The sequence below is a fragment of the Aspergillus niger genome (genome assembly GCF_000002855.4).
Source record: "Aspergillus niger supercontig An01".
Classification (NCBI taxonomy): Eukaryota; Fungi; Ascomycota; class Eurotiomycetes; order Eurotiales; family Aspergillaceae; genus Aspergillus; species Aspergillus niger.
In genome coordinates, this window is record NT_166518.1 from 521,623 (window position 1) to 534,489 (window position 12,867).

A 12,867-nucleotide genomic window follows, 5' to 3' on the forward strand; every position below is an offset into this window, starting at 1 on the left:
AGAAGGAAAAAAAGATAGTTGAGAAGAGAAAGGAAAGGGAGCAGTCTACAAGGGGAGGTGTAATTCAGTCGGGGAGACTGGCTGAGACAAATTTTATAGAGGGATTTTCTGGTCTGCGGCACTAAAGAATGCACGCTGCGGCACGGTGGATTCCCTCCCGCACGGAACTATGGATATGACTCGACTCGGTCAGCCTTTGCCTCCTGGACCTTATTGCGCGGAAAGACCAACCCATTCTCCACCGATTTGGACGGCTGCATTGGTTGGTTCAGAGGCATGAGGAGCCCAAAATTTTGACATACGTACCCGTCAAAGTTCTTCAAGTCTCATGGTAGATAGATATGAAGTGAAGTCAACAAACCCTGGAAGCTGATTTGATAAGCGCAGTTAGCGGCATTGCTGCCTCCAACCCCTCATCTTCTAGTATGCATTTAGTATGCATGTGGACAGGATCCTTCTTGATGCACGCAAATGAGTGTCTCGCTCGTGCTGCGATTTCGGCCCACTCCCAGAATATCACGTGTAATCACTCTTGCTGATTGGTTCAACTGCAGTCATCGGACCCCATGCCGTGTATGCACCCTGCAGAGTCTAACCTGAATAGGAATGGGGGCCCTCAGAGCGATACCGGCAGAGTACATCTCGGTAAGGCATCAATACCGAGTGGACTACTTAGTACCTACTAACTTATCTATGGGGGTGCAGTAGTCGCCTGTGTCATCTGCGGAGCTGATGGCGTGCGAACTGTCAGGCCCAGGTACCATCTTCTATCTACCAATGAGTACTTTTCTCTTATGGCATTCAACGGACAACTAGCCGAGCTCGATCGTTTTCCGAAGCCAAGGATGAGTTATTTCTTTTGAGACAGATGAAGAGAAACCACCGGTACTGCGCAAGTCAACAGATCAGCCTTAGCAGATGACACAGTGCCGTATGCACGCAGCTTGCATGTTCAGTAAATGCTGCTGAAAGAACCCTGCCACATTGCACCGACTAGTTGCAGGGTTCAATCCCGACTGCATGGTGTGTGCAACTCGATATTTTGTAGTCGTCTCTGCCCAATGCTTGAACAAGATTTACTCTTCAACTATCCAATCACCTCCAATCAAGAAGCAAGTTCCATCCGGTGGCCGCTTTGCTATGACATCCTCCCCGCATCAAGATGCATGATCAGCCACTACTTTGCTAGATGTTAGTCAATGCCATCCTATCAGGTGCACCGTGTATACTCCTTATCAAGGACACTGCATGGTCTTTGAGAGATTTTCAAGAGAGACATAGAACCTCATGAGAAGAGTCTGGATGGTTTCGGTCCGAGCGGGAGGCACATCCGAAGGAGGTGGCGGGACTACCTTCTGATAACCAGACTAGCGCATTCGATAAGAGCAGCCAACGGTGATTCATACAACCATATTACCTGTCCAGGCCACCATTTCCGACACAGTCATTGCGCATAACTAACAAGCAGATCAAACCATAATCTGCAAACAGCTTGCATTGCAGATAAGTAAGTAGCAGCTTTTCAACCCGCTCCTGCAGCTGCTTTCCTCTCCGGAACCCGTCTTCGAATCACCGAATTACCCCTCCCTCCACCACCATGCCCCCGCTTCGTATCGCCATCCTTGAATGCGACACCCCAGTCGAAAAAGTAAACAACAAATATGGAGGCTATCGCGGCGTATTCTCACTCCTGCTGCGTGAAAGTGCTGCAGCACTAGGACAACCCGATAAGCTAGACCCAGAAACCGGCCTCGAGTTTAGCGGCTGGGACGTGGTAACTGCGCAAGAGTACCCCAACCTGGAGGATGTAGACGCAATTGTTTTGTCCGGGTCAAGTGAGTTAGCTACCTACCCTTCGTGCTCTTCCTTAATTCCCGCGCACCGTGCAGCATGCACTTCCTCTGCAAGGCGCGCCCTGTGACTCACATTGTCTCCTAGAACACGATTCCTTTGAGGACCACCCTTGGATCCTCAAGCTGGTTGAATTCACCAAAAAAGCTTTCGAAGACAAGCGCGTTAAGATTTTCGCTATTTGCTTCGGCCATCAGATCCTGGCACGTGCGCTTGGCGCCAGAGTTGGTCGCAACACTGCAGGATGGGAACTTGCAGTGTGTGAGGTGGACTTGACTGAGACGGGGAAGGAGTTGTTCGGGAGGGATAAGCTTGTATGTCTACCATCCTTCTCTCCGTCACCAGGGCATGCATATAGCTTTTATGTGTATGGGTTCTATGCTGACAAAGTATGTTTACAGCGCATTCATCAAATGCACCAGGATATTGCGTACGGGTACCCATCCGAGGTCATCTCCCTGGGCGCTTCCCCGAGGTGTGCAGTACAGGGCATGTATGTCCCTGGGAAGTTGATCTCTGTCCAGGGCCATCCGGAATTCAGAGAAGACATCATGACCGAGATCCTTACTTTGCGGACTGCGGCTGGTATCTTCTCGAAAGAACAATCAGAAGATGCCTTTAATCGCGCAGGCATCCCACACGACGGCATTGCGATTACCATGGCCTTCTTGAAGCTTCTGATTTGAATAGACCTGAACATATAGAGCGACATTTTACTTTGCTGCCAGGACTGGCTGAGATACCTCCATAGCTAACAATACTTTGGGTACCCGCTGAAATTCAGCTCCAGCGACGCATATAACTAGACAGATCAAGAATAGATGTCTTTTATCCACTAAAGATGCAAATGGTTAAAACCGCAAACCCAAGCGCATCTAGCCAGATGACCATAAACGATGGGTATAGAGCGACCTATATATAATCAGAGACACCGAAATCAAATCAGACCCCACAGATCCTATACCGATCCGCAATAAAACCATCACCGAAATGCAAACGCTTAAAATTGACAAACCCTCCGAAGCAACAATATCCCAGTAAAACAATCACACCCCAATACCTGCACTATATCACCCCGTAGCCGACGGATCCTCCCTCTCCAAAAACGTCGGGTCCATCTCCACCTTCCTCTCAAACTTCGTCCACCAATCACGAAAAGTCTTCAACGGAACAGTTTCCTGTCCTCTATTGCTCGGATCCTCCGACGCAAAGCTCGCCAGGAAATTGAACGCATTCCCAATAATCCTCTGCGCCAGCACCTTCGTAGTAATTTCCTTCTGCTGTCGTGTATGTCGCACCAACTCTAACGACGACCCCGCGCCGCCAGCTTGTTCCGCCTCCAGCGCAGCGATCTGTGGTGCAACAGCTTGAACAGGTTCAAGCGAGATCCCCAGCGTTACCATTGGTGCTGCGCCCGCCATCGCATTGCCATTCTGTAGTCCTGGGATTTGCGGGGCCTGCACTTTAAGGATCGCAGATGGTCTCTCATTCGCTAGCGCACCGATAAATTTGAACTGGGGTGCGTTGTTAGGGTCGGGGAATTGGATGTAGATAGCAGCGGCGGTATCGGGCGGGAGGACGGTGCCGGGGAGAAAGAAGACGACAAGTTCGGTGAGTTTGGGCGGAAGGGGGAAATTGAAGGCGAATTTGGTGGTTTGGCCGTTTGGTTGTGTCTCGACTGCGACGATGTCTGTCAGGCAGGGATGGTCTGGTATGATGACGGAGAACATGGTGCGCAATTGGCAGTGAGGAGGGGGATGACGAAATTAAGACTGTTGTATTGTATAGAGCATGTAGATTGGATCTCGATGTGGTGGGATAGTAATCTTAATGTGTATTGTTATAGCTGGACTAGAACAGCCGGAGAGAATTGCGACGCATGGCTTAAAAGGGTCCTAAAGCTTCCGGAGGCGGAGAAGAGCTAGCTAGCCAGCTTTTGAAGAATTTCCTGGCGCGTTCCATGATGGAATCTCAAAGAAAGACTCGGTGACGAAATGGCCGTCTATTGCCCTTATCGATAAGGGTTCCCTCCCGCGTCTAGGCTGGTTGAACTCTTCCAGTTGGCAGAGGGGGGGCATCCCCGCGGCTAAGTTTATAATTATTATTATTGGTGACTCACCAGCCTACAGGACTTGTGTATATACGTCTTTCGTTAAGATTGTTCTTTTAGCATCATGGGCAAGTCAAATCTTGAGCTGGTTATTGAGTGCGATAGGTAATTATTATCCCATATCCTTTGTCCCGATCGCTTGGGTTCTAATCGTCAGATCCGCATGGCAGATTTCCGTACTACCAAGATGGCCCCGCTTCTTATATTGAGCACCTGAAGAATTATCATGTTTTCAAGGTCGCCGGTTGCGATGCCATTCTCGGTTATATCCTGAACTCGACAGTAGAGAGGTTCGACTTGCCCTCGGAATGGTGGGCGACTGATTCCGACAACCGGAGCGTCACCCTCCTGGCTCCGGCTGACGCGACTCCTCAACAGCGCAGCGAGATCATGGCCAAGACGTTGAGTAAGGCAGTGGAGTTGGGAACATTTGACATTCTCAAGGGTTGGCGCAATGAAATGTATCCTATCTATGGACCCGGCGGTAAATTTCTCCTGGAAATGGAACGATCTGCTACCCCGCTGTTTGGTGTCGTTTCGTACGGCGTGCACTCGACCGTTTACGTGGAAGACGAGAATGGTCTACGCATCTGGGTTCCCAGGCGCTCGAAAACCAAGCAGACATACCCCGGTATGCTTGATAACTCCGTGGCGGGTGGAATGAGCACCACGGAGCACCCGTTTGAATGCCTTGTTCGCGAGGCGATGGAGGAAGCTTCCCTGCCGGAGGACGTTGTCAGAGCTAATGCCACTCCAGCGGGATGTGTCACGTACACGTATGTCCGGAGTGCAAAGGCTGGAGGCGAAACAGACCTGGTGCAGCCGGAGGTCGAGTATATTTTCGATGTCAAGGTCGGGGCGGATATTATCCCCAAGCCTTGCGACACTGAAGTCGAGGAGTTCAATCTTTTCACTATCGAAGAGACGAAGAAGGCACTGGCTAATGGGGAGTTCAAGCCCAACTGTGCCGTTGTCTTGATTGACTTCTTCATTAGACATGGTATTTTGACACCAGAGAACGAGCCGGACTACCTTGAGATCATCGCACGGATGCATCGGCGCTTGGAGTTCCCGACTGCATCACACGTGACGGTATAACCTACAACTGACTCGCATATATGGAATCAGAAATGTGGTGTGAAGCAATATTTAATGTTCTATTTGATATACCCTATCACCAATCAAACGCCGGCGCTGCAATCAAAGTACCCCAAGCATGCAAAAGACTTTTCTGACTATCCAAGACAGAACGGGCCAACGCCTTAGACTTTCTGGACACTATATGTGATGGTCGTGAAAGTTTCTTTTTTCTATTTCTTCAGGAGCAGATACACGTAGTCGATCCTCAAGGGGGCCAACTTCTTGTAAGGACCTTCGAGGTAAAGCAAAAGTCCACCGAAAGAGATGAAAACGGCCCTAGACACGATTTAGTCAGTTGTTGATCGATAATAATCTCGGTCACATCGCGAAGTCCGCAACAGACCGCGATACGTGACACAGGAAATCTTACATGTTACCCTGACTCGAACCCTCCTCGAAGCGGTAAACCTTGCCGTGGCAGACATAATCGTAGTCGTTGGCCAAGGTCTGCTCGCCCATTCCAACCTCTCTCCAGCCCTTCGATCCGGAGTCATCCTTGCCATCCAGAGAAAGCGTCGAGGCCAGAGCCATGTTCACAGACTCGCCAACGACGCAAGGGTAAAGCTCGGAGTTGACATCGAGGGTGAAGTGCGAGAGGGTATCAGTGGAGTTGCAGCTCAGACGCGAAACACGGTCATATTTCTGGGAGTTGATGGTGGTGATTGTGAAGGTGTCTTCGAAAAGTACCGGGTCGGACATGGTTGCGGCGGTGGCTTTGAGCGTTCAATTGAATCGCAAAATGAATGAGATGCAGGCGTTTATGCGAAAGACGGTATTCGGGGAGGAACAAGACGTGCGCTGGCAACAAGAGGCGTGGTGGTCGTGGTAGCGCCAGAAGGTGAAAGCGAAGAGTCGAGGGCGGACAGCTTTTTTGCTCGACTTTTAGCGCGGCGCCGCTTTTACTTTCCGGGAGCTGCCCCGCAGCAAATCTTCAAAGTATTCCGTTCGGTTCACTGCTTTCAATCACTCTACCACCTTACACGATGTCTTTTCGCAAGAGAAATATTGGACTTTCGGCAGGCGCTGATCGCACCGGTGCCGTTAATGCTAACGCACAGCCGCAACAGCCTTCTGCGACGCCAGAATTGACTCCCGGAGTTCGCCCCTCCCCCGACGACGGGCGCCCGACTACTTCGACTGGTACTCCGTCGCTGGATAACCTTCTGGCTGGGCATGGAGGTCTTCCCATCGGGAAGACACTGCTGATTGAGGAGAATGGAACTACGGATTTTGCTGGTGCACTGCTAAGATACTATGCGGCAGAGGGTGTTGTGCAAGATCAAAAGATTCATATCGTGGGAATGCCTGAACAATGGGGAAGAAGTCTTCCGGGCTTGTTAGGCCCTGCTGATGCTATTGATGACAAGCAAGACAAACGGAAAGGCGAGCGCATGAAGATCGCTTGGCGATACGAGCGTCTGGGCGAGTTCGGAGCAGGAATTGCTGGTTCAAGAGGTATACTATCTTGTCATATTGTCACTGTGAGAGTTTAGAGGTAGTGTGCTAACAGACACGATTCTGCAGCGCCCTCAGGAGACCAGAGCCAATCTGCCGCAGACCCAAACGTGGACAAGCGACCAGCATTCTGCCATGCGTTTGACCTCACGAAACGTCTCACTCACCCATCCATAGCCAACCTGAACTATATACCCCTCGCGCCATCGAACGAGCCTTTGTTTGTGTCGATTCACAAACGTCTTCAAGCTGCAATTGCCTCTTGCCCGCCAAATACTGTCCATCGCATCCTCATCCCTTCGTTATTAAATCCCACGATATACCCACCCGATTCCTGCCAGCCCGACAACCTTCTACCGTTCCTACACTCCCTCAGGGCTTTGATGAGCGCGCAGGGCGCACGGGTGACGGCGATGATCACTCTGCCCTTGTCCCTTTTCCCCCGCGCCACGGGACTTGTGCGATGGATGGAATTGTTGAGTGACGGTGTCATTGAATTGTGTCCCTTCCCGCACTCTTCTGATGCTCTCGCAACCTCGGGTGCCGCTACTTCACAGGAGGAACCACCACAGGGCATGCTGAAGGTCCATCGACTACCAGTACTGCACGAACGTGGCGGTGGTAGCGATCAGAACATCGGACAGGATTGGGCTTTCACGCTGAGCCGGAAGAAGTTCGAAATCAAGCCGTTCAGCTTACCGCCAGCTGAAGGAGACAAGGAGGGGCAGGATGCAGCGGTAACGGGTGGAATGCCAAAGAAGGCGGATCTTGAGTTCTAAGTTGCACGAAGGGTGGAACAGCCAAAACCAGACCACAATCACTCCTCGTGATCCGAATCGTCCAACATATTCTGCAGCTCGATCTGCTCGGACATAGCGGACCCAGTGTTGACCATTGATCGGAGGTAGTGTCTCCCATATGAGTCAAGTCCAGGTCCGGCAGGTGATGCTGAGAAATAAGTCCGAAGACGAGGTGCGATGAATTTCGAGAAGCCTAGATATGCTTCGAGCTGTCAGCGGCTTGTCAGTGGAGATGGGCGAGCCGGTGGTACCTAAGAGTAGCAGAAAGGGTGCAAAGAACACCATAAAAAGTAGGAACAAGAAGCTCATTCTGTCTTAGGGTGGCAATCTAGTCACTTGAACAGCTTCCGATAATGATTATACGGATCTTATCATCTAGTGGTAGCTTTCACGAATCTCCGAAGAGCATCAACTCTCCCACATTCTATGACTAAGCACCAATAATGCCACTAGCTTCAATAGGAAAGGCGTGATTTCCGCGCAGCTCTTTAAGAGCTTCCACCCCACCGAATATTTTTTCTCGCTTCCATCCTCATCGCTCATTCAACGACAATCTGGATTTGCTGGCCAAGTCCACGAGCATCATTTCTCAATTCGATACTCTATAATGCTGAGTTGTATTGATGGTAAGCAACTGTCCCTTTCTTCCGCGTCAATTGTTCTTGCTTGCATGATTATACAAATACTATAATCTGTCAATCCCCTGAAGCTCAACTAAAAAATCTCATTAAAACGAGCATATGTGATTGAGAAACGTATCGAAAATGATTAGCATTTTCTTGCGCTTTATGTTTCATCCATACATGTCATGGAAGCTGAACGCTAACGTTCATTCAGTCGCACCAGATCCCTTGATAAATTGAATTGCCCTTAGTCGCTAAAATGGATATCGAACCCACCCTTCCTATTCCGATCTCGTATATTGGGGGTAGCTACTTTCTCTTCTCAATTGATGCAGTTACGTATGTGAGACGCGAGTATCACATTTGCGGCGTCTTAAGCGGCACATTGCCTCAAATCCCACAACAGAATGTCTTCCTGGGCTTGCCATTGAAGCTAATGCCGGAAGAGGCCCGGTTGCTCGTGGAGAAAGGTGTAGCATGCATTGTAGACGAGGTAAAAGTCCAAAAGGACGGAATGCGAGCCCTCATGGAGGAGGATCGCAAGAAGTATCTCCGTGAGCTAGAATCTCAAGGCCAGCATGCTATGCGACTACAGAACGACCGGAAGGAGCAGCAACGCGAGAAGGCTTTAAAGAAAATAGAAGAAAAGAAGGCCGCAAAGGCCAAAAAGTCTGCTGAAAGGCAGCAGGAGCAGCAGCCTGCCCCTCTTAATAATGAGGCTGCTGCTCAAGACCCGGTTGTTGACTTGTTCGCAAATGACCAGGAGGGTACTGGCGAAATGTCGCGCCGTTCTTCGACTGCCACTGCTGCTCCCTTTGGCACTGTCATGGGAGTCACGCCTGCTACATCTTATCCGCCTCTTCCGTATGAGTGGTCTGCTGAGCAACAGCTACCGCTTCCTGATGTGCCTTCCTCATACCCATTATTCGCTCACCTTCATTCCGAAGGATACTTCTTATCCCCTGGGTTGCGATTCGGGTGTCAGTATCTTGCCTATCCCGGTGATCCTTTACGGTTCCATTCACACTTCCTGAGTGTGTCTGCTGACTGGGATGAGGAGTTGGATTTGATGAGCATCGTTGCCGGTGGTCGACTAGGTACTGGTGTGAAGAAGGGTTTCTTGATTGGAGGAGCTGAGAAGAAGATCGAGGGCTCGGATGCTGGAGACCCCAGTAGTGTGAGGACTTTCAGCATTGAATGGGGTGGAATGTGATGTGGACTGTTTTCGACGTCCTTTTCGGTCTTCATTGGTCGTCTCCTGAGCTAAGCAGCGCATGTCGCGCGCGCACCGCTTGCAGCATATGCCTGATAGCTGCTTGCCTCAGTGGAACAGAAGCGTAACGTCAAAAGCAGTTGTGCGGCGTTGCGCATTACCTTCATGCGCTCTCAAGTCTGGCAGAAATGCATACGGGCTTGATTGCAGCAGCCATTCATCGGTACAGCTAGTAGAGCTGTTATCTGGCAAGGCTAAACAAACTGGTCTACAGCTGTCGAATTCTCCAGCAGACACCCCAGGCAGCACAGTCCGACATACAGGACTTTGATCGATCTCACTCCAGCGTTGAAGATCCCTGCCATGGGTAAACTACAAAGATGAGATCAAATCGAAACATATCATCAACTATACATTCTTTATTATTCCGGCGTACACTTCCTGTAATAGCTACCGTATCAAAAGGGTCCCGGCCTCTTTTGCACAAAGGGCGTGTCTCAAGCCTGATATCCTGCTGGACCAAATTGGCATGGCAGTCTGTCTTGGTTCGCTCCAAGGACTCGAGAGCAAGGCTCGCTCACATGGTAGAAGAGGATCATCAATCCTCCCATCAAATATCAGGTGCCAGTGCGAGGCTGAATAATGCCTCGTGCCTTCGTAGGAGGTGCTCCCTTATAGGGATCACCATATGGGAATGAAATCTCCATAGCACGTGCCTGCTTGATGTGAAGCCTCCGTCAAACATGCTGCAGACGGAGCGATCTCGATGCTGCGTCCCCTGGCGCGTCAGCCTTGAGTAGTCTACCACGGCTATGGTCAGACTGAATTAGTGGATCCAAGCTCTGCAGGATAGTCTCCCTTGACCGTTCACTCGTGCAGTCCACTTTAAACGATCGAGCGATCGTTGCCATATGAATCTTCCATCTTCTCAACAGCTTAGATATAATCCACATTCCGCCATTTGAATTTCTTGTTCGCCCTGTCAACCGGACGATTCTGGAACTGACTGCCATGGAGCTCAAACACGAGCTCCTTCTTAGCAGAATCAGCGCTCGTCTCCCCAGTCACCGCCGCGCCATCAGCATCATCCGCCTCAGGCAAAGGCACACTAAACCGGAAAATAGTCTGCTCCTTCGGAATAGCTAGATTCACACCCACATTAGCAACACACAAACCAAACCTCATCAAGAAAAAGAATAAAACATACTCTTAACCTCATCCCCCCTCGTAACAACCACAAACGTAAACTTCGTATCCCTAACCACAATCCCCTTAACCCCGACCCTCCCCTCACACCGACTCCTTACAACCTCCACCTCCGCGCCATGAAAATCCGCACTGGAGAGCTTACTCCCATGCGACAACGGTGTCATCGGCGGCTTGAATTTCTTTGCCCCCAAGTCTAGCATATCCTGCATATACCGCACCCACATGGCATGCAGCTCCTGGAAAACCGCATACTTGCATTCTTCCTTGGGGAGGTTGTAGAGGCCCGAGGCGCGCTTCTGACGCGCGGATAAAGGCTGCGGCTTTTGTTTGCGGAGGAAATACTCTTTCTTGCGGAGGCGATGGAGGCGCCGGCGCGAGCGGTTGTCGGCGGGCGTTGGGGACGTGGGACGCACGTAGAGAGGCTTTTGTTTTATGCGCTCGGTGAAGAGTTGCGAGGCTGTGTCGGGGGAGTGCGCGCGCGAGAGGAGCGTGTGTGCGATGTGGGGTTTGGGGGTTGTCATTTTTTCCGAATCCCTTCCTGTGCAATGGGGTGGATATGTTGAGGGTTTGTTGGACGGAGGTATGGAGTGGTGGTTTGGTGGTGGTGGTGACGATGTGATGGTGTTGGAAATTTGGTGGTTATCGGTTCCTGATAAGATCACATGCTGATTGGGTTGGGGTCCACTGGCTTGCGACGTATGCAAAGTCCTGCATCTATCATCCACTCAACGATAGTCGATTCTTATACGATTCCTTCCGCTGATATGGCTTGTTTAGAGTCTAAGTTTTGTCAATTAAGGGAAGTTCATGAGATTTAAGTGATTTCCCACACCAGCTGTGACATGATGTAGCTAAATCGGGGCATCGCCCACGACTCGATTGGTACAGACTATAGCTCAATTCTGACGATATTATAGTGATTGCTAATCTGAAGACGACTTTCTGCATCAGAGCTACTATAAATTTTCTCAAATTGGCTCACCAACCGGATTCCACGCATATAAAGCCCTAGCATTTGGTTCTTGTCTGCCGCCGGCGTTTGCACAATATTAAGCGATGCAGCAAAGAAACCCTCGGATATAGATAAATAGCACGATGTACCGCTCATATAACAAATTAGCTCTGACTCAAAGCAAACATATGCTGGTATGTCTGGAAGTCTGGTCTCTTCGCTTGCATCACATTATGGTTGCCGATTAGTTATCCCTCGGCATAAATGTCTTCCCCGCATGTCACTTACTATATATACTGAGTGTCGAGCTAAGACAATACTGCCAGAGGTTACAGCCAACATCATCTACTACCACAATGTCCGAAACCAACAATTTACCTCCATTCCCATCCGACATTCCCACAGCTCCTCTCCTCCGTCTTTCACTTTCCAAACTACAAGCCCACGATATCACGGAAACCCACAACCTCCTACAAGCCTGCAAAGACATCGGCTTCTTCTACCTCGATCTCCGCGATTCAAACGAGGGCACCAACCTGCTCAACAACGCAGACAAGCTATTCCCAATAGGCGAGCGCCTATTCGACCTACCCCTAGACGAGAAAAAGAAATACGACCTCGCCAGCCAGAAATCCTATTATGGATACAAAGCGCAAGGTGCCATGGTAGCAGACAGACAGGGCAATCTAGACGGGAATGAGTTCTACAATGTCCCTATCCCCCATTATACCATCCTACAATCCAACCACATACTAACACCCACATGCAGGTCTCCAAAGACGATATCCTGAACATCGCTCCCTCTCTCCCATCCCCACCAATCCTACAGGAATCCCGTCCCCTTCTCGAATCATTCGTCCGAACCTCCCACGACATCGTGACTCTCCTTCTCTCAATCCTAAGCGATAGCCTTTCTCTTCCTACATCTACCCTGCCCGACCTCCACCGTCTAACCGCCCCAAGCGGTGACCAAATCCGCTTCATCAAGGCCCCCCCTACCGCTACTCAGAACCCCACACTAGGCGAACACACCGACTTCGGCAGCGTCACCATCCTCTTCAACCGTATCGGAGGCCTGCAAGTCCTCCCTCCCGGAGCGGACGCAGAATGGACGTACGTGCGTCCGCTATCCGGCCATGCTATTATCAACCTAGGTGATGCAATGGTGAAGTTCACTAACGGGCTGTTTCGATCGAATATCCATCGGGTGGTTGCGCCGCCGGGACAGCAGGCGGGTTGCACGCGGTATAGTCTGGTGTATTTTGCGAGGCCGGAGGATGAGGTTCCTTTGCGGCGGTTGGAGTCGGATAGGATTCCGGCGTTGGGGGAGGGGGTGGTTGAGGAGGAGATTAGTAGTAAGGATTGGGTGATAAGNAGGGCGTTAGGGAGGAGGGTGGATTTGGGGCCGGTGGACTATGAGAAGGCGGCTGGGACGGAGGGGGTGAGTAGGAGGTTGAGAGTCTAGTCGGATAATTGTGCTCTGCTTTTATAGTAATTCGTGCGATTAATATACA

The 12,867-nt window shown here is 50.5% G+C and overlaps 8 protein-coding genes across 8 annotated transcripts; 5 read left to right on the forward strand and 3 right to left on the reverse strand.

The window, feature by feature from the left end:
• Positions 1-1,597: 1,597 nt before the first annotated feature.
• Positions 1,598-2,537, forward strand: An01g02170 (uncharacterized protein; the record flags this gene model as incomplete). The annotated part of the gene is made up of 3 exons (XM_001388618.1): positions 1,598-1,835; positions 1,939-2,165; positions 2,253-2,537. The coding sequence occupies 3 exons, from the start codon at positions 1,598-1,600 to the stop codon at positions 2,535-2,537; spliced, it is 750 nt and encodes a 249-aa protein (XP_001388655.1).
• A 189-nt stretch (positions 2,538-2,726) lies between these two features.
• On the reverse strand, positions 2,727-3,581 carry An01g02180 (uncharacterized protein; the record flags this gene model as incomplete). The annotated part of the gene is made up of 2 exons (XM_001388619.3): positions 2,727-2,763; positions 2,926-3,581. 2 exons carry the CDS (start codon positions 3,579-3,581, stop codon positions 2,727-2,729), a joined length of 693 nt encoding a protein of 230 aa, XP_001388656.3.
• A 444-nt stretch (positions 3,582-4,025) lies between these two features.
• Positions 4,026-5,059, forward strand: An01g02190 (uncharacterized protein; the record flags this gene model as incomplete). The annotated part of the gene is made up of 2 exons (XM_001388620.1): positions 4,026-4,066; positions 4,132-5,059. 2 exons carry the CDS (start codon positions 4,026-4,028, stop codon positions 5,057-5,059), a joined length of 969 nt encoding a protein of 322 aa, XP_001388657.1.
• A 212-nt stretch (positions 5,060-5,271) lies between these two features.
• An01g02200 (uncharacterized protein) lies at positions 5,272-5,800 on the reverse strand (the record flags this gene model as incomplete). Its single annotated transcript, XM_001388621.3, has 2 exons — positions 5,272-5,377; positions 5,472-5,800. 2 exons carry the CDS (start codon positions 5,798-5,800, stop codon positions 5,272-5,274), a joined length of 435 nt encoding a protein of 144 aa, XP_001388658.1.
• Positions 5,801-6,084: 284 nt separating this feature from the next.
• An01g02210 (uncharacterized protein) lies at positions 6,085-7,335 on the forward strand (the record flags this gene model as incomplete). Its single annotated transcript, XM_001388622.1, has 2 exons — positions 6,085-6,556; positions 6,626-7,335. 2 exons carry the CDS (start codon positions 6,085-6,087, stop codon positions 7,333-7,335), a joined length of 1,182 nt encoding a protein of 393 aa, XP_001388659.1.
• A 903-nt stretch (positions 7,336-8,238) lies between these two features.
• On the forward strand, positions 8,239-9,192 carry An01g02220 (uncharacterized protein; the record flags this gene model as incomplete). The annotated part of the gene is given in 2 exon segments (XM_059746343.1): positions 8,239-8,746; positions 8,869-9,192. Coding segments are annotated over 2 exon segments (832 nt in total), but the record flags the coding sequence as incomplete, so codon positions are not given.
• A 936-nt stretch (positions 9,193-10,128) lies between these two features.
• An01g02230 (uncharacterized protein) lies at positions 10,129-10,922 on the reverse strand (the record flags this gene model as incomplete). Its single annotated transcript, XM_001388624.1, has 2 exons — positions 10,129-10,334; positions 10,400-10,922. The coding sequence occupies 2 exons, from the start codon at positions 10,920-10,922 to the stop codon at positions 10,129-10,131; spliced, it is 729 nt and encodes a 242-aa protein (XP_001388661.1).
• A 787-nt stretch (positions 10,923-11,709) lies between these two features.
• Positions 11,710-12,818, forward strand: An01g02240 (uncharacterized protein; the record flags this gene model as incomplete). The annotated part of the gene is made up of 2 exons (XM_059746357.1): positions 11,710-12,018; positions 12,123-12,818. 2 exons carry the CDS (start codon positions 11,710-11,712, stop codon positions 12,816-12,818), a joined length of 1,005 nt encoding a protein of 334 aa, XP_059603106.1.
• Between the last annotated feature and the right edge of the window lie 49 nt (positions 12,819-12,867).